General features: G+C 36.8%; 1 protein-coding gene across 1 annotated transcript in view; it reads left to right on the top strand.

Moving 5' to 3' along the window:
- Positions 1–19,969, top strand: part of LOC108434414 (dedicator of cytokinesis protein 3-like) — a 101,533-nt gene that overhangs the window by 26,283 nt on the left and 55,281 nt on the right. The window contains exons 9-19 of the mRNA XM_017709513.2: positions 374–516; positions 2,561–2,642; positions 2,770–2,830; positions 5,394–5,541; positions 5,648–5,736; positions 5,876–6,001; positions 10,882–11,006; positions 11,779–11,941; positions 15,373–15,479; positions 16,672–16,843; positions 19,478–19,575. Coding sequence (XP_017565002.1) covers positions 374–516; positions 2,561–2,642; positions 2,770–2,830; positions 5,394–5,541; positions 5,648–5,736; positions 5,876–6,001; positions 10,882–11,006; positions 11,779–11,941; positions 15,373–15,479; positions 16,672–16,843; positions 19,478–19,575 — 1,314 coding nt within the window. The remainder of the gene's footprint in view (positions 1–373; positions 517–2,560; positions 2,643–2,769; positions 2,831–5,393; positions 5,542–5,647; positions 5,737–5,875; positions 6,002–10,881; positions 11,007–11,778; positions 11,942–15,372; positions 15,480–16,671; positions 16,844–19,477; positions 19,576–19,969) is intronic.

The following is a 19,969-nucleotide window of genomic DNA, read 5'->3' as shown; positions in this document are numbered from 1 at the left end:
AGAAAATCATTGATCATGAAATTGATCAGACATTTTCACTCAGCATCACTCTATAGGAATCCTCTAAAACATTTTATTAAAAAAGCACACAATAAACACTGTAGCAAAATAAATATAAATGTCATCAGGCTCCATTTCTTAGTGTAAAAAGGACCAGAAATTTGAAATATGCATTACTGTCACTCAGTTTGCAGATTGTCACCAATTACAGATAGTTTTTTTTTGAGTAATCCAGTTTAATCAACGATTTGTGACAGGCCTGCTTTACATTAATATCAATGTGCTGTTTTGTCCAGTAATATTCAGCTGTAAAAGAAGAATACACCTAGACTGACATGCTTAGAAATAACATAAATATGAATTTTATTTCCAGGGCCAGCGTCATGGTGATGGCTCCCGAACGCTGATTGCTCACCATCTCTTTCTCAACCTGAAAAGCTTCACATATAACAGCATCAGCGAAGATACAGAGGTGTTTTTCAGCCTCTATGATGCCCGGGAGAGCAAATACATCAGGTTAGACACACAGACGCACAAACAGATGGCAAACTAGCACCCCAAAGCAGGTAGACGGCATAATCCTGATTTCAGATGCTGCCAGTGTTTTTGTAGCAATTGAAGTACCCTCAGTTTGCAAGTGATAATATGACTGGGATTCACAGCATGAATCTGGCATACAGTAAACCTTCCTTTTTGATGCAGGAGAGGTGCTGTATCAGGGATTGACATTAATCTTTTTCTAGGACAAGTAAGTCCAAATTTCAGTTGTCTGGAGGCTATGGTAAAAAGCTAAATAACATTTGTAAATGACTGTGCTGCTTAAGTTAATTAAATGTTACACTGAGCACTGTTGCAGTGCTACCAACCTTACCCACCTAGAAGTAAGTTCTTTGTTGTTGTAACATAACACAAATTTGACAAATAAGATACATTGAAGATACATGGAACAAAACAAAGTAGATTTTTCAATAGGAAAGCACTTGAGTGAGAGTATAAAGAGCAGAATTGTGTTTTATGCAGAGGAAGTGTACTTTTGCATATGACTGTGGATATAGTGTATTCAGACAGTCTTCAAACCCTTTCACATTTTAACGTTTGTTATGTTGCAGCTAGTTTCCCCCATCGATCTGCATTTAATGGCCCATAATGAGAAAGTGAAAACAGAATTTAGAAATGTTTGAAAATTTATTAAAAAGGAAAAACTAAAATTTTGCATGATTATAAGTATTCAGTCCCCTTGCTCTGACACTTGAAATTTAGTTCTGGGAGCCTCCCATTTCTCTTGATTATCTTTGAGATGTTTCTACACGTTGATTGGAGTAATTTCTTTGGTAATTCAGTTAATTGGACATAATTTGGAAAGACACACATCTATCTATATAAGGTCTCAAAGCTGACAGTGCATATCAGAGCAAAAACCGAGCCATAAGGAGGAAAGAACTGCCTGTAGAGTTAAGAGACAGGACTGTTTGGAGGCACAGATCTGGAGAAGGCTATAAAAACATTTTTGCTGCACTTAAAGTTTCCAACAGCACAGTGGCCTCCATAATTCTTAAATGGAAGAAGGTTGGAACAGCCAGGACTCTTCCTAGATCTTGCTGCCCCACCATGCTTAAGTAATCAGGGGAGCAGGCCCTTGGTAAGAGAGGTGACCAAGAACCCAATGGTCACTCTGGCTAAGCTCCAAAGATCCTTTGTGCAGATGGGAAAAACTTCCAGAACATCACTCCAGCAATCTGGGCTTTATGGCAGAGTGGCCAGATAGAAGCCTCTTCTCGGTAAAAGACACAAGCTTTACTGGAGTTTGCAAAAAAGCACCTTTCAGACTGTGAGAAACAAGATACTCTAATGTGATGAAATCAAGATTGAACTTTTTGGCCTCAATTCTAAGCATCATCACTTGCCCAATACCATGCCTACAGTGAAGCATGGTAGCGGCAGTGGTGGGGTTGTTTTTCAGCAGCTGGGACAGGGAGACTGGTCAGGGTAGAGGAAAAGCTAAATGGACAGTACAGAGATAATCTTAATGAAAACTTAATCCAGAGCACTCAGGACCTCAGACTGGGCTGAAGGTTCACCTTCTAACGAGACAAAGACCATAAGCAAACAGCCAAGATAACATAGAAGTGGCTTAGGGACAACTATGTGAATGTCCTTGAGTGGACCTGAAAATGGCTGTCCATCGATGGTCAATGGCTCATCCAACCTGACAGAGCTTGAGAGAATCTGCAGAGGAAATCCCAATTTTTTTTTCTCACTTTGTCATTATGAGATATTGAGTGCAGAATGATGGGGAAAACCTTCATTTTTTTTATGTCAGCACAAGGCCGCAACATAACAAAATGTAAAAAATAATTAAAGGGTTTGAAAACTTTCTGAATGTATTGTATATCTGGCCTACTGTAAATAGCATTTTTTGCATTTTGTAATCTTATTCGATATTAGTACTTCAATAGTCATGATTAATAATTACCAGTTCATTTTAGCTTAATTTATCAACATTTTTGTGCAGAAGGTGGACCATCATATAACTTTTACAACTTTGTGTTTGTGGTTTCAGTGAAAGGTTTCTGGTAAAGCTAAACAAAAATGGTGGGCCACAGAATCCAGAGAAAGTGGACAGACTCTGTGCTCTTTTTACGGTAAAAACTCATTTATAACTAATTCCATGTGTTGGTTAGAGTAAATTTATTTTCTAGAAACAGTAACAGATAGGCCTACATGAACATTTTCTATGAGATCTTTAAAATTCTCACACTTGCTTTCCAGGATTTGAGCACAAAAGATCTCAAAAAAGAGCTCTATATTGTTGCACATGTCATCAGATCGGGTAAGTCCCTCAGAAGATTCTCCATTTAGAGATTCCTCACAGTGCATTCGGCAAGAACAGTGTCACTGTTTTTTGTTGCCTTGGCTCTGTACTCCAGAATTTGTTTCATCTGACACAGTGTCTAGGAGGTCAATGTCAGCTTTAAAGAATGTCAGCTTTATTATTTGTGCCTAAGTTGTCTGGATCATACAAGAATGATATAATAGAATAAAAATTAAAAACATAATCTTGAATAAAAGTGTAATATTAAGTACTTGGTTGTCAGTCTTTTGCTGGTAATGGCTACCAGAAGTCTGTAAATCAGACATCATATGTATTGGAAATTTTTCCTGGTGATGCCTTGTCCGGTTGTAATTTTGGGAATTATTTGCTTTCTGTCCTGTTTTCATTAAATGAAAAGCGAGCTTAGTTGTGTTTACAGTAGATGATTGAAATGGCTGGTCAGGAATATATTTTTTTTTTGGTCCTGAAAAATTCCATTGTCAGGACTAGCAGTATGTAGCAGTAATTGTCCATCATCCTGCAAGATTGGGATATAATCAGTTACATTTTACAAAAGTTACATTTTAATGACACTGCTGGACTGAGAATATTCAACCAGCAAAACATGTCCAGCCAACACTGTCCTGTGGGCAGTGGTGAAAACCAGTGGTGGATGAAGTACACAAATCATGTACTTGAGTTAAAGTAGGGACACCCATGGACACTCCAGTAAAAGTAGAAGTTCCTCCCTTTAGACCTCCACTTGAGTAAAAGTACTAAAGTATTTGCCTTCAAAAGTACTTAAATATTGAAAGGAAAAATACTAAAAGATTGATTATGTCTTTAATGTCCTATTACCATATTTGTAACAAGACTCTTGCTTCATTAACTAATTTTAGGTGAAAATACTCTAGTGTCACTCTTGTTAAACCAATCTTTTAATAGAATGTGATTAATTAGTCTGACACTGATGTGTATTAAAGCTATCATATGCACAAAACACTGAATGCAAACAATTTTCATTAAATTGAACCAAGTGGCTGTGAAATAACTTTTTGTAAACAAGCAAAGTTTAAGATTTATTTGCAACTTCGTTACAAGTTTAAGTTTAAAAAACTTTCTTTAAACAGATTTACAAATGAGTTTCCTTCACTATATTGCATCTGTAGGTTCATAAACATAAACTAGCCGAAACAAATTTATTATAAAATAAAGTGTTTGTATAAATTCAGAAAACAGACACATGCCAGTCACAACTGCATATGTGTACATATTTCTATACTGTGGTCTATTTACACAAAGTTAGGTTAGTTCATCATTTATGTTGAATAGACTCTCCCAAATTTTTTTGCTGCTGTGCTGACATTGAACCATTTCCTGCACTGGGTCGGTATGACCAACAGGTCAAAACAAGCTCAAAACAAATTGACCGCTGTGCCCTGATTGACATTTTTATGCACACCTGAGCCAAAAGGAACACCAGATTTCACATAATGTAGTGGAGGAAAAAGTCAGATATTAGACTTTGAAATGTAGTGGAGTGAAAGTAAAAAGTTGCCCAAAATGGAAAAACTTCAGTACAGATACACAAAAAAATACTTAAGTACAGTAATGAATTACATTTACTTAGTTATTGTCCACAACTGTTAAAAACTCCAGTCTCTGTTCCACTCATACTAGTGCAACGCACATTAACATGCCACCACCATCCAAATAATACCTGCTCCGTGGTGGTGCTGTGGGGGTCCTGAACATTGAAGACCAGGATGAAGGCGGATTAACAAATTATACACGGACTACACTCTAATTATAGAACTAAAAAATGCTCCTGTATGGTAAGTTGATCTGATAAATGTACAAAGAGTATAGGTACAGTGGCCAGTTGATGCATGCCATCTTTAAAAATATTCCTATACCATCAATGCATATTTTAAAAGCACATGGTATGTAAAGACACACTGTAATGTAAAACTCTTCTTTATAAACTCTTATTTACAAACACTCGTCTTTACAAACATTGAAGTTTCTGCTAAAGCCTGACTAGACTGATAAATTAGTGGGCTGAGGATTTATTCATTACATTCCTTTGAAGGATGATTAGTAATCAGCAATATGTTGTTATGGGATATGACAAATATTTGCTTAGGTACTTAGGCAAAGCAGCATCCCTGCTTAGAGGATTGTAAGAATAACAGTGGGATGAAGCCAAAGTAATGTGAATTGTAACTCCATTAAAATCTGAAAACTTTCCATGAAATATATTAACAGACAAATTATATCCAACTATAGTACAATGAGGAACAGTGATTTATTTTTTACATCTTATCAAAGTGTTATTTAAATGTATTCTAAATATATTCTGAATATGTTATTTATTTTATTGTAATGGAGTATTTTACTGAATATTGAATATTTACAACATGATGTACATACTCTGACAAGTGATAGAATTCAATTTAACTCCTTAGTGTTCTGGAGTGCAGAGCCAAATATTTTGTTTATCTTACTGTTTTTCTACTTTGCTGGTTTTTTTTTTTGCCATCTTACATGCTTGATTGTTGTTCACTGCTTGTTTGTGAAGGTCGTATGTTGCTGAATGACTCAAAGAAAGGACCTCCACATGTGCAGTACAGGCGACCATATGGCTGTGCCGCCCTGGCCATGAGTGATGTTTTCAGTTCCATCACAGATCCTAGAGAGGAAAAGGACTTTGTGCTCAAAATTTATACGTAAGCATGTGTGTGTGTGTGTGTGTGTGTGTAAGCTTATGTGTGTTTTATGTGTGCTATTGTAAGAGCACTCTTCACATGTACATTATCTGTACTGTTTTTCTAGCTGTAATAATGAAAGTGAGTGGTATCAGATCCATGAGAACATAATACGAAAATCCAGCACAAAATACTCTGCACCTAGCACAAACTACGGTATGTATTCTGTTTACCATTTAAGCAAATAAGTAAATATTCTATCAGCTAAAAGTTTCTGTAAATGCTTTATCCCATAAGAAAGCTGTTGTGAAGGTATTGAATGTTTTGCTTTCTTTTGTCTGTGTCTGCTCTTCAGGTCTGATAGTATCTTTGCAGTTGTTCCGTGGAGATTTAGATACCTTGAGAAGAGAAAACCATGTGATGTTCAGTAGGGGTGTCACTCTTACTCGTAAACTAGGATTCCCAGATGTCATTTTACCAGGTAAGAGTGTTAGGTGATTAAGAGATGAGTTCTCTTAAAGTGTGATGGTGTTTCAAACATCAACCGTGATGTTTATTTTCCAAATAAGAATTTTAAAGCATACTTGATCAAATCATGGGGCTTGATTTGCAAAAGATCAACAAGTAATGATATTCAGCAGCAGTGTAAAAAAGACCTGGTTAGTTCCTTCATATTCAGACAGATATACTAGTTGTAATGAGAATATATAGTAAGATTGAATTCATAATAATACATAGAAAGGAATTGGAATAGTGAGCTGTGGCCCACCAAGGTCTTAGTCAGTGTTGCCAGGAATATTGTCCATCTCTCCACCAAACCAGAAACTTCTTCTAGAGTAGTGTCTCAAGTCAGTGATGTTGACTGATGTGCAACTCAACTCGGCTTGGTTTCTAAAATAAAGATTTTTGAAATTTCAGTCAGAGAAAAAGCAAAATTTTGCACAGTAATTTTTTTTTTCTGATGTTACAGGTCAGCTTTGCTTATCAGTTCTGTGACTGTCATTTACTTGCAGTGTGTAGAGTGTCAGTTTCAATTTGCAAGCAAATAAGCATTAGGATTAGGATTAGGAACACTACCTAATGCAACCTCTACTCTACTGAGTAGAAACTAGCAAAATGTGAATCTTATAAGATACCTAAAAAAGAAAAACAAATAAACGAAAACACCCATAAGAGACCATCGACTGTAGTTTGGATAGTAATGTAGTATATTAGCAAAGTTGTGATAGGTTTGTTTTTAGTAACAGAAATGTAAACAATAATTTGAGAAAATTTTTGAGCTAATCTCAACCCATTTTAGGTGCACAAGCAACAGTCCCAGACTGAAGGTTATTACTGAGTCAAATAATACTAGACTGTACCTTGTACTGTGTCTGTTGCAGTGCAGTTTGAGCTTAATTGCTAACAATAATTTGAGACTTATCTGAAGCTCACAACTAAAGATTTCAGGTTTGTATGCCCTACAGCATCTACTATCCGGTATGTGGTGCTTGGACCCCTAAAATGTTGAAGATTCAAGAAATCACAAATTCCTTAGTGCTATCATTAAGGTAATTTTTCCACATAGGTGGGGAAATGCTGACATCACTGGCATTTTTAAAAAATTACTAAACAGCAAGGTGCTAGAATGAGAGTTTCACAGCACACTGCAAACAGCGCTTTAATTCTCAGGTCTCAGCCCAGGCTAGCATTGTGGAAATCAGCAACATCTGGTTCCAACCCCACCCTGCTACAGGAAACAAAAAAAAGTTGAAACGGAGCCATAAAAAAAGGAAAACCAGGCAGGGCTGTGATAAAAGGTTAAACACTGTTGCTTCAACAGGGCAATGACAGATCCATGCACAGACAGCAACTTTGTTCAATACATGGAAAAACACTTATATCGAGAGTCCACTGTGGATGCTTTGTAGATGCTCATTTAATTAACATTTAACAAAATATCTATTAAAAGCAACTGAAGAAGATTCTGTTTAATTTAATTCTTAACTTTAATTTAAGCAATTATCTATTGCTAAACAAGCTTTTTGTGACCAAAACATTAAGCAGTATAGAACGGTTTGTTGTATACCAGAATATTGTGTACATGTTTGTATATGGATCATTCTACTGAATTAGTTAAAAACTGTAGTCCCACAGTAAAGAAATATTCAGCCCTTAGGTATTTGTTATGATGCATCAATTGAAATAGTAATAAGCTAAATATATACCATATCATTATTTATAGTGTACTTTCTATTGTTAGGTGTCTGTCCCAAACCCTATGCCATAAATTTCAACTTGTGAAAATGTTTTATTAAGATTCTTATTTTTCAGATCATTTTGATTCCTTTGACAGTAAAGTTAAAAGATTTAGATTCATTAAGAGTTTCATTATAATAGTTCAAATGAACATTCAAAAAAATTTAGTCCCATGTTTTCATGTACACTGAATCAGTAAGTGGGACCTTACATTAGCCACACCCCTGCAGTTTAGAGCAGGAAGTGAGACTATACTTGCACATTGCTGGTGTTGGTAAGCTGTCCAGCCTGAGGAGTCTAAGAGAGCATTTTTGGCCTTGCAGGATTGGCAGTTAACATTCTTCTGTCACAACAAAATCTGTCATAATTATTACATAATTTCCTGACTGCAGTTATTTTAGCTGCGCTTACTTTATCTAGGTCAAGGCAAATATACATTAAGTCATGAGTCTTATGAAAACAAATCTTCTGACTTGCTACAAAGGTTTTAGAGGGCAGCGGTGAGTAATGTTTGTTTGAATTTGAGCTGCGTCTGAAGTGTCTCCAGCTAGGAAGCAAGACAGCTAATCATCCAATTTGGCTACTTTAGACATTAACAGTTGCAAAAGAGAATAAAAATGCAATTACATTATAAACCACAATTGTTTTTACAGCTATTGATCATTAATTGAAATGTGATAACAGGTGGTTTGAATTGTCAAGTGTGTTAAAAGATGCAGAGGCTTAGAGGAAGCATGTGTAATTGATTTTTATAAATATTTATAACCATGTTTATAATGCCTTATGAATGCATTATAATGTTATACATGTGTTTATAGATGTTTGCAAACATGACATTCATAGAAAATGTTGCCAACATTTCTTTGCCTTTTCATATTTGTTCACAACAGTGTATGTGTTAATGACTCCCCCAAAATCAGTCCTATAGTAGTATTTGAAAGTCTGAGTATACACTACATACTCCCCCACAGCCAGCCTACACAAAGTCTGTGATATGAGGAACTCTCTTACATCTTTCCACGTTCTTCATTTCCTACTGGACTATAAATATTTACAGTTTTGAACTATCTCCCTGGAGATATTCACATAGGCTCTAACTGGTTTCATGTGTGGGTGAACGAGTATCACTGTACCAGATTTGAAGTACCATGAAGTACAACTACCCTACTTTGTTTAATGCAATAAAATAAAATGACATGTGAAATATATGTTGATAAACTGTTTTTTGACTTTTAATGAGCATTTTTATAATGGTAAGGCCATTGGCTGTTGATTGAAAAATAAATATTTAGAATATCTTTTGGAAGAAAAAGTGGTAACACTTTCTATGCATGTCATGTTTGTAAGCATCTATAAACACATTCATAACATGTTTTAATGCATTCATAAGGCATCATAAACATGGCTATATATATTTATAAAAGTGCATTACTTGTTATAGCCATGCTTATTATGCATTATGAATTGTTAAAATAATACATTATAAGTACTGTTCATAACAAATTATAAGAGCTCATAAGTTGTATTAGTCCGCTCTACGTAAAGTGAAATGTACTTTACTAAAGCCTCTATTGTTAAGAGTGAGGCTTCAAGTTGAAAGATTTACTGAAGAATTTACTGAAACACTAAAACATCCACAATAAAGCACATTACAGGCTTCAAATGTCAGAATTTAAACTAGTGCTGCCATTAGTGTTTTACCCAATGTGGGAAAATGTAGGCCACTGTTAATATACAACACTGTTAGCTTGGCACTAACTTAACACTGCATATCCAATATTATACTGTTTGGAGCATCTGAATATTCAGGACTGAAGCCCCAAAGATTCAACCCTAACAACACCAGCAGCAGCACTTAGAAATAATATATTAGAAATTATATTATTTGTCTTTTCACTCTCCAAGCTGACTTCTTCCAGGACTGACTTCTTTGGCACTGACAGTATAAAATGTTATTAACAGTGTACACTTATAACACTTATAATGCATTTTAAATATGTATAATCATGTTTATAGTGTATTATGAATGCATTATAACATGTTATAAATGTGTTTATAGATGCTTACAAATGTAACATTCATAGAAAGTGTTACTAAAAAAGTTTTTAAGTGTCTTTAGGGTGTAATTCAGATTCAGATTCCTTTATTGATCCCAGGGGGAAATTGCAGTTGTTACAGTTGCAGCCACTTATGTAAAAATAAACACTTTACTAATAATTTAAGACAATATAGAGAAATGTACAGTATGTACACAAGATTTAAGTACTTATGAGTATAGTAAGGTGGCAGTGATTGTGATAGTAATATGAAACAGGTATATCAGGTATAAATCAGGTATAAAGCAGTTACAATTATTTAAATTAAGTTAGTGTCTTCTGAGTTATTGTTAGTAATTGTTAGTATTGTTAGTATTGTTAGTAATAGCTACTAACCTGCGTTTAATCGGGGCTATCCATCCATCCATCCTCCACCGCTTATCCGAGTCTGGGTCGCGGGGGCAGCAGCCTAAGCAAAGAGGCCCAGGCCTCCCTCTTCCCTGCCACCTCCTCCAGCTCTTCCGGAGGGATACCGAGGTGTTCCAAAGACAGTCAAGAGATGTAATTGGGGCTAATCAGTGTTAATTTGACATTAGCTCAAGTTACATTAGCTTTGCAAATCTTTTTGCATTCTCTTAACTCATTGTCTAGCTTTTTTCCCCACCTACATGGAAAAATTAACTTAATAGTGGCACTAAGGAATTTGTGGTTTCTTGAGGCTTCAACATTTTAGGGGTCCAAGCACCAAAACCGGATTGTGTATGCTGTAGGGCATACAAACCTGAGATCTTTAGTTGTATAGATAAATATTCAGATAGCAAAAGTCAATCATCAGTAAACATGGATTGTCAATCATGAACAATTCTCAACACTCGAAAATGATGATGGACAAAACTACAGAATTTATCCTTCACCAAAGTGTGTTCCTGTGACAAAATGATGAGAGGTGACTTTTTAGATTTAAGTATGAGTTGTAAATATGTGACAGGCCAGATGATGCTATCTCAGTAGTTTGAGACCTCTGGTAATAGTTTTATTTTAAAAATGACTCTTTTGTGTCTGTGTATGTGTGTGTGTGTGTGAGCAGGGGACAGTCGGAATGACCTGTATCTGATGCTGGAGCGGGGTGATTTTGAGCGTGGGGGGAAGAGCGTGCAGAAGAACATTGAGGTGACTGTGTATGTGCTGTATGCGGACGGAGAGACACTAAAAGTAAGACTTTGATATTCATGCTGCTTCATGAGTATTGGGGAAGGTGGGGGGCGCTGCATGTTTTGTTCAGCAGACGAATGCGTGGAGGTGTTGTGTGTTTGTATTTGTCAGTGTAGGTGGAGGTGACAAATGTTTGAAATGATAGTTCTGTTCTGCATTAGGAGGTTAGCAGATAACTGAGTGTACATGTGTGTGCCTGTGCTGGAGAGGTGTGGGGGTAGTTATATATTCTCGCTCCTCTCTTTCATCACTCTTTCTATTTCTGTCTATCCTCTTTCTCTCTCTCTTTCTGACTCTTTCATTTGTCTCCTCTTCCTCTCTCTCACTCTCTCTCTCATTCTTTTCTCTCCTTCTCATTCTTTTCTCTCCTTCTCTCTCTCTTGCTTTTCTCTCTTTGCCTTCCTCTTAATTTTCTCTCTCATTATTTCTTTCTCTTCTCTTCTCTCTCCTCTCTTTGTGTCTCTCTGTTTCACTTTCTGTTTCTTTCTTTCCTCCTTCTCTTACTTTCTCTTGCTTTATATGTATCCTCCCTCTCTCTATCCCTCTCTTTTTCTAACCTCTATTGGTTTCCTTTTTCTCTGTCTTTTTCTCTCACTTTCTCTTTTCTCTCACTTTTTTACTCTTTGTCTATCTCCTACCTCTCTCTCTGTCTGTTTCCCTTTCACTCTTTCTCTCCTTCTTTCTCTCTTCTCTATCTATTTGTCTCTCACTCTACCTCTTTCTCTCTGTTTGTCTTTCTCTCTCTCTTTCTCCCTCTCTCTCCCTCTCTCAGGACTGTATCCACGTGGGCTGTGGAGAGCCCAGTGTTAGTGAACATTGCTCCTTTGTGCTGTACCACAACAACAGTCCTCGCTGGAGTGAAAGCCTCAAACTGTCCATTCCTATTGAACGCTTCCGTGGATCGCACCTACGCTTTGAGTTCAGACACTGCTCCAGTGAGTGCTGCTGAGCCTCTGCACTATACACTGTGCCCCACACCCTTCAACTTAACAACTTCAGTACGTGACAGTATGTGCCCTGGACACTTACCCTTAAAAATTATCTGTGAAGTGGAATTTTTATACCTCCTCCTATATTCCAGCTTTTATTCCATTTTTTAGAATACAACATGGGACTATTTATGTGCATTTTTAGAGCTTAGAATTAAAGGAATGCTCTATATAATACAAACAAGTGAGTATTTAATAAATTAATCAATCAATCCTTATTAGTCCCACAACAGGGATTATTTCACCTCCCCATTTAACCCATCCGTGAAGCGAAACACTACATACACACTAGTGAGCACACACACATTAGGGGGCAGTGAGCTTACCGGGAGCAGTGGGTAGCCCTATCCGCAGCACCCGGGGAGCAGTTGGGGGTTAGGTGCCTTGCTCAAGGACACCTCAGTCATGTACTGTCAGCTTTGGTGATCAAATCAGCGCCCTTCTGGTCACAAGGCCGATTTCCTAACCTCCAGCCCATAACTGCCCATATTTAAAGGCAATATCATATCGCTGAGCCTTCACAATGTAAATACACTGTAAATGCAAAATCTGCACATCAGGGCAAAACTAGGGCTGTCAAAAGAAACAATTATTTGTGATAAACATGTTATATTCATTTTATTTGCCCCAAATTACCCTAAATATATTTTTCTTTCCATTTAAAAAGATAAATAAACAAAATAAGAGTAATGTGTTTATTGTTTTTTTATACACTATATTTCCAAAAGTATTCGCTCATCTGCCTCCTCACACGTACGTTTGTGAGGTCAGACACAGATGTAGGAAAAGAATGTCTGGCTCGCAGTCTCTGTTCTAATTCATCCCAAAGGTGTTCAATCAGGTTGAGGTCAGGACTCTGTGCAGCCCAGTCAAGTTCTCCCACAAATGCGCTCATCCATGTTTTTATGGACCTTGCTTTGTGCACTGGTGTGCAGTCATATTGGAACAGGAAGGAACCGTCCCCAAACTGTTCTCACAAAGTTGGGAGCGTGAAATTGTCTAAAATATCTTGGTCTACTGAAACATTAAGAGTTCCTTTCACTGGAACTAAGGGGCCGAGCCCAAATCCTGAAAAACAACCCCACACCATAATCCCCCCCCTCCACCAAATTTTACACTTGGCACAATGCAGTCAGACAAGTACTGTCTCCTGGCAACCGCCAAACCCAGACTCGCCCATCAGATTGTCAGATGGAGAAGCATTATTTGTCACTCCAGAGAACACGTCTCTACTGTTCTAGAGTCCAGTGGCAGCGCTTTACACCACTGCTTTCCATGCTTTGCATTGAGCTTGGTGATGTAAGGCTTGGATGCAGTTGCTCGGCCATGGAAACCCATTCCATGAGACTCTCTACACTGTTCTTGAGCTAATCTGAAGGCCACATGAAGTTTGGAGGTCTGTAGTGATTGATTCTGCAGAAAGCGCACGGCGCACGCCGTGCCTCAGCATCTGCTGACCCCACTCTGTCATTTTACATGACCTATCACTTCATGGCTGAATTGCTGTTGTTCCCAATTGCTTCCACTTTGTTATAACACCACTGACAGTTGACTGTAGAATATTTAAGAAGTGAAGAAATTTCACCACTGGACTTGTTGCACACATGGCATCCTATCACGGTACCATGCTGGAATTCACTGAGCTCCAGAGAGCGACCCATTCCTTCACAGTTGTTTGTAGAAGCAGTCTGCAGGCCTAGGTGCTTGGTTTTATACACCTGTGGCCGTGCAGGTGATTGGAACACCTGAATTCAATTATTTGGATGGGTGACTGAATACTTTTGGCAATATAGTCTTTGTATGTAATTTTATGTTTCATATTCTCTCGTACCAGTACATGTTTATTGCCCATATCCACCCATATCCATGTGAAAAGCTATGTCTAATGTGTAAGACATTTTTTTGCATAGAGTATCAGTAGTCAGGAAGCGTAAGTTTATTAACTTTATAAGTGCAGACTTAAACATCATCTGATCCTGTGATATGCTTGGAAAACATTGTGCTATTGAATTTTATCTGTACTTCCCAGCGCTAATGTACAGTCGTCTCATTAAGCTGGGCATAACAAGCAGTGTACAGGAGAAAAATATAAGACCAAGCACCTCAAAATATTTTCAGAATTTTACAGTATATCACACCATTGTGATTGGGCAATATTTTGGATACAGGAATTATGGTATTATACTCATTTCCTAAACCAAACATGTAAGAGGACGAATGCAGCATTTAGATAAAACATGTTGGCAAGTGTATGAAACCAAACAAAAATTAAAGCTGTAGCTAAATTAACTTATTAAGTCCGGCTAGTCTTTTTTTCTTAACTCATTTCATTGAATGTCATTACCTACCAAGAAGCACAGGAACAATACTTTTTTCATTATATCATTTATTAAGGTATTTGTCAGCTACATTTCCTGGACCTTCTCATGTTTCACTGTGATCTGTGGGATCTATTAGGCAACTAGAAGATCATGTGCCTTCAAATGCATACTGGATGCTTTTCACCTACTCTTTTCTGAAATTTTGCATATATTACTCCAACAATTACTGAGAATGCCATGTGGTAAATGATTTACCCTCGCCATTGATAACTCCACAGTTGGCATACCAGGCTTGAAAGCTTGATAGAGAGCTGGTCACTCTATTTTAATATCATTACGCTTTCAGTACATAGCTATGTGACAGTGCTGAGGCAGGCCACTGGTATAATTATATTTTACATCAGTCTTGTAGCATCCTCCAGATTGCATGATGTCATCACATGAGTACCTATAATTACTTATGCCAGACTTGCATTTCATTAATAAACTGATTTCAGATTGAATTCCATCAGTATGTTATGTATAAGCACCTAAATTCTACAAAAATGCGACATATGTATATGTGTGTCGTCTTCCACCCAGTGACCTCTAGAATAGGCTCCAGCACCCCCATGACCCAGAAGGATAAGCAGCTTAGAAAGTGTGTGTGTGTGTGTTTTAATTCCTACAAACATTTTTTTTGTTATGTTTTGTTATGTTTTGCTCTTGCCTTTCTGGGATGCTCCTTTTACACCCAAGCATGATTGCATCGCTTGTTGAAAATGTATTTTGAGCATTTCACAATGTTTCTAGTCTTTAATTGCCACTGTCTTTCTTGGAGTATTTTGTGAGCATCAATTTCAGAATAAGTGTATATAAATATGTAAATTTATGTAAACTGTGATAAGTTGATGAGATAAACATTAAGGATTGTCCTTGTACTGTTTAAATTTAAACACAGGTCAAAGTGTATAAACTGCTTTCAGTATTTTTTGTTTGCGTTTCACATACTGTCCCTACTTTATATTTGAAATAAGATGTATGGACTGTAACAGTGTTTGCTGTATTTTTATTTAGCAAAAGATAAAGGAGAGAAGAAGCTCTTTGGTTTCTCGTTCACGCCGCTCATGAGGGAGGATGGGACCACCTTATTGGATGAGTGCCATGAGCTGTATGTCTATAAGGTGAGCACACATACACACACACACACACACATATATATAGACACCCACATCTGTCTGATAGAAGAGCCCCCCCAGACTAATAATAGCTTGAGTGGTGTCCCTCCTTGCTTTCTCACACCTCAATAAATACCCTGGCAAAAAGTGGCTAAACGTATGGCCAAAAGTATGTGGACACCTCACCTTCACACCAGCTTGTTGGACATCCTATTCCAAAACCACGGGCATTAATATAGAGTTCCCCCCCAGAACTCTGTAGTGAGCGATGTGTGATTTTTAAAAGCTATGTGCTTCGATGCTCTGTGTCCTTGCTCTGTGAGTTTGCATGGTGCTTTGTGGCTAAAGTTTTGTTGCTTCTAGATGCTTCCATTCCACAATAGTAGCACTTACAGTTGATCATGACAGATCTAGCAGGGCAGAAATTTCATGATGGCATCCTCTGGCATTCAAGGAGCCATCCACATTTACAGTCATTGAGCTCATAAATATAAGCCAATGTAATGAAGATCTCTCATGCTTGCATGCATTGTTGTAAAGCAATGAAATGAATAAAAAGTAATAAAAGAACACAGTGGCTGTTTAGCAAAGATTAATGGGAAATGGGAAAATCCTGACCTTTACAAGGAAAAGTAGAAGTTAGTTTTTTGTCTCATGTTCCTCAGAAAAAAACTAAAAATCCTGAAACTTTACATCTAGAAAATGTCCAAAATACATATAACAGGGATCAGGTGTGATTCTGGGTGAACTCTTCCTTTCAAAATGAAAATGGTTAAATATGTCACTGGAAAAAAACTCAAGTAAGAGTTCTATCGTTTAATTCTACTCAGAAAATATGTTATTTATCCATTAGCTGCAGTAGTCACGTTTTCCATGTCCGGGAGAGAAGAACAAGTAGTCTGGCCACAGAACACATATGAGATTTCCCACAAGACTGCAGGAGATCACAACATATAGGTTGTTTGGTGACTGATACTCCTTAGTAGACCAAATGTGGCGATTATAAAAAGAGTTTTTGATGCACTGCATTAAGCTCAGTACCTTTGAGTTTCCTGACAGCACAAAAGACACTTTGAAGATAAAAGGAATTCTCTTTGCTCCGTTTATGAACTATTAATTAAAACACATATTTTCTTTTGTTTCCTCTGTCTTGCTCTATCTTTTGTTTCATTCTTTCTCTCTGCCTCACTCTCTGTAGTGTGATGAGAACACTACGTTCAGTAATCAGGGTTTGTATTTGAGTATGCCGTGCTGTAAGGCAGATTTGAACAGCTGTCCTGCTATCCCAGCTTCATTTCCTTTCCAACGGAGCAACAAGGAGAGCTTCTGTATCAGCACGCTGCTGGCTTCAACAAAGCTTACACAGAACGGCAAGTGCACAATACACCCTGACATATGAGTTTTCACACATACTGCTCTAAACACACATAAAGCCCCATACATGAGGAAAATTTGGCGTTGTTTTTTCACATATTTATTTAAGATTTCAATCATGTCCATACATAGATTTTTATCTGTAGGAAAGGTGTGACAATGTACTAAATTTAAAATTCTATTTGACATGATATGTAATATCTCAATATGACAGATTTTTCAATACAGCAAAAATAAGGAGAGCCTCAATAATATGCCTTAGTGCAACCTACAAATTTTGATTTCTCTTACTGAGTCACTGGCCGAGTGACTGACTGACTCTGTGTCTGACTGATGTCTGTTATTGAAACATGCATGCTCAGGCATCATCCAAGGCAAGCAGTAGGTAGCACTATAAACCATTCAATGTCCCTTCATTCTCTCCCATTGCTACCATTATTTATAGTGTTTGATTGATGTCAGATAAAATATAGGCATTCTGTACTGCATGGTTCATGGTTGTAGTAACATGTGCCAGTGAAAGAGAAGTTTTTGGACAGTGAGAATAAACTATGAGAATAATTTCCCTTTACCCTTATTTTTTCAGTGAAGGATGACTTCTCCTGACCATGTTTGAGTGTTGAGAATTGTTCACAATTGACTGCTGACATGAACTGATGATTGACTTATGCAGTCTTGCTATTTATGTCTAGATCTCTTATGCTTATCTAGAAAATGAATGCAGTTAACGCCAAAACTAAAAGAGCTAGTGACCTAAGCTATCACTCACTTTTTTGCAGTCCTGGCGACGTTTGATGGTGTAGTTTATTACACAAAAGACAGAATATTGCTGACCTGTCTACAGACCAAATAATCATATGACTAAAGTGATTACATTCTCAACAGAGAATGTAAACTTTGCTCACTTGATTCAGATGATTCTGTGTAACTGTAGACATTTGTGTGAGTGTGCGAGCAAAAATCATCTTAGAGTCTGAGTCTATTTTACTGTGCTAATAATCTGTCATTATAATTTAGATCTAGCTAGCTTGCTGGAGAGCTAGCTAAAGCCGTCTTTATGAATTCATTCATGACTTAGCAATAGATACACTATATCATAATTATGAAATAAATTATTAAACAAATCCTCAAAGATTTATCCACTACTGGTTCTTTACCAGCACAAGATGGCATTTACATTGCATAGTGCCTTGAATGGCTAAATTCCTGTACAATTGTACTGTTTAAATAATGTAACTTGATTTACATCAGCCTTATGAGAGGGTAGGGTAAAGCCAGTTTACCTCTGACTGTCAGTAATTCTTGAGTGATTTACACATTATAAGAAATCATAGTATAAATGATAGAGATGGGAGTAGCTGCTTGACGTACTGCCTTTACTCCAGAAAAAAAGAGTAGTAAACAACTTAAAATGTTACCCTTACCATTTACCTTGCCGTTCTTCAGTGAATGTAATGTGTAATTAGCATCACAATTAGCTTGGGAATTCACAGCCAACAGTCACTGCATAAAAAAAGACTTTTCGTCTGTAACTTTTACATGTTCTGAGTTGTACGTGCAAGATTAACAGTAACGTTATATGTCAGCCACAAACAAAAGTGCTTCTTTGAGTGCTTCAAGTAAGAAACTCCTTTTCCACAGCATGTGACATTTTTTACTAACATGTTGAGTTGCATGGGATTAACCAAGAGTTAATTCTGTTGTTTTAAGTGGCAGAATCTTTACTGAATTGGGAATATGTAAATATATATATATATATATATATATATATATATATATATATATATATATATATATATATATATAAACACATCTTCTAAAGGTAAGACACTTAAATATAGCTTCTTTTTTTGCAAATTTTAGTTCACAATTTCTATTTTTTGCTGAGTTTAACAATTTTTAATTGGAAAAAAATAAAATATTAAATACAAAATGTGCTGTAACTTTTCCACTAAGCACATTTTATATTCCACTTCTACCCATTGTGACAGGATTGCATATTAAAATGTGTAGATGTGTGCTCTCTGTGGATGATGCATGAACTTATTTTCTCTTGAAAAATCAACAAAGCCTAATTTCACCAAGGGGTGCCCAAACTTTTGCGTAGGACTGTATGTTACTAAAAAAAACCTCTCCATCTGTACATGATAGAAAGACCTCTGACCAACTTAGCACAATCTGATTTGACACACAGACTCTTAGAAATAAAGGTTCCAGGAAAGACCTAGAATTGGTTTATTGGTAACTGGAACCTTGACTGTAAGTGAAGGTTCTTTAAAAAAGTTCTTCACACTCAAACATCTCATTCATTCAATTTTAGGGAAGGGGAAGTTGTTCTTAAGAACCCTTTGGTACCTTTGCTTCTAAGAATGTAGGCACAAATACAACATCAACCCAGTGATAACTGGTTTGATTGATGAACTGAAAGCTCTAAATGTTAGAGCATTTAATTGTTGGCCACATTACAGCATTAAAAACTGTTCACTGCTTTTTGTGCATGTCAATCCACTGTAAGTACAGACACACACATGAGGATGACTTTTCATATTTTGACCTAATTCTTTTTAATAGAAAGTAAGCTTCTCAGCATTAATATGTTTGTTGATTTGTGTATGTGTTTGTGTTTACAGTGGATCTTCTGACTCTGCTGAAGTGGAAAGCTAATCCCGAGAGAGTTCTGGACATCCTCGGCCGATTACGTGTTATCAGTGGAGAGGAAATTGTAAAGGTGGGCACACATACACACATTTATTTTATTGTTTATTTATTTCATTTCCAGTCAAAATGGACATTAAGTATAAACAGGAAGCATATAGGTAACAGACATTTAAAGACCTATTAATAAATATCAAATCTATCAGTATTTAATTTGGCCACTGTTTAGTTCACTCTACTGCCACTTTAATTGTTAAGTTCTTGCAATCCAAAAACCTACGTGTTACATGTGTCCTCAATACAAAAGCATTTCCCAAAGGAGTTACTGACATTGTCTCCCTTCAAAGAGAAGACAGAATTCAAACAAGTAACTACCTAATCTCACTTTAGTCGCTTAGCAAATTTTATATAAACATATTTTTCAGGAGATATAAAACAATATAGATGCATAAGGTAAGGGAAAGTGA

This window comes from Pygocentrus nattereri, chromosome 29, assembly GCF_015220715.1.
Source record: "Pygocentrus nattereri isolate fPygNat1 chromosome 29, fPygNat1.pri, whole genome shotgun sequence".
NCBI classification, from domain to species: domain Eukaryota; kingdom Metazoa; phylum Chordata; class Actinopteri; order Characiformes; family Serrasalmidae; genus Pygocentrus; species Pygocentrus nattereri.
The sequence above is the reverse complement of the archived record's forward strand: the minus strand, read 5'-3'. Positions and strand labels throughout refer to the sequence as shown.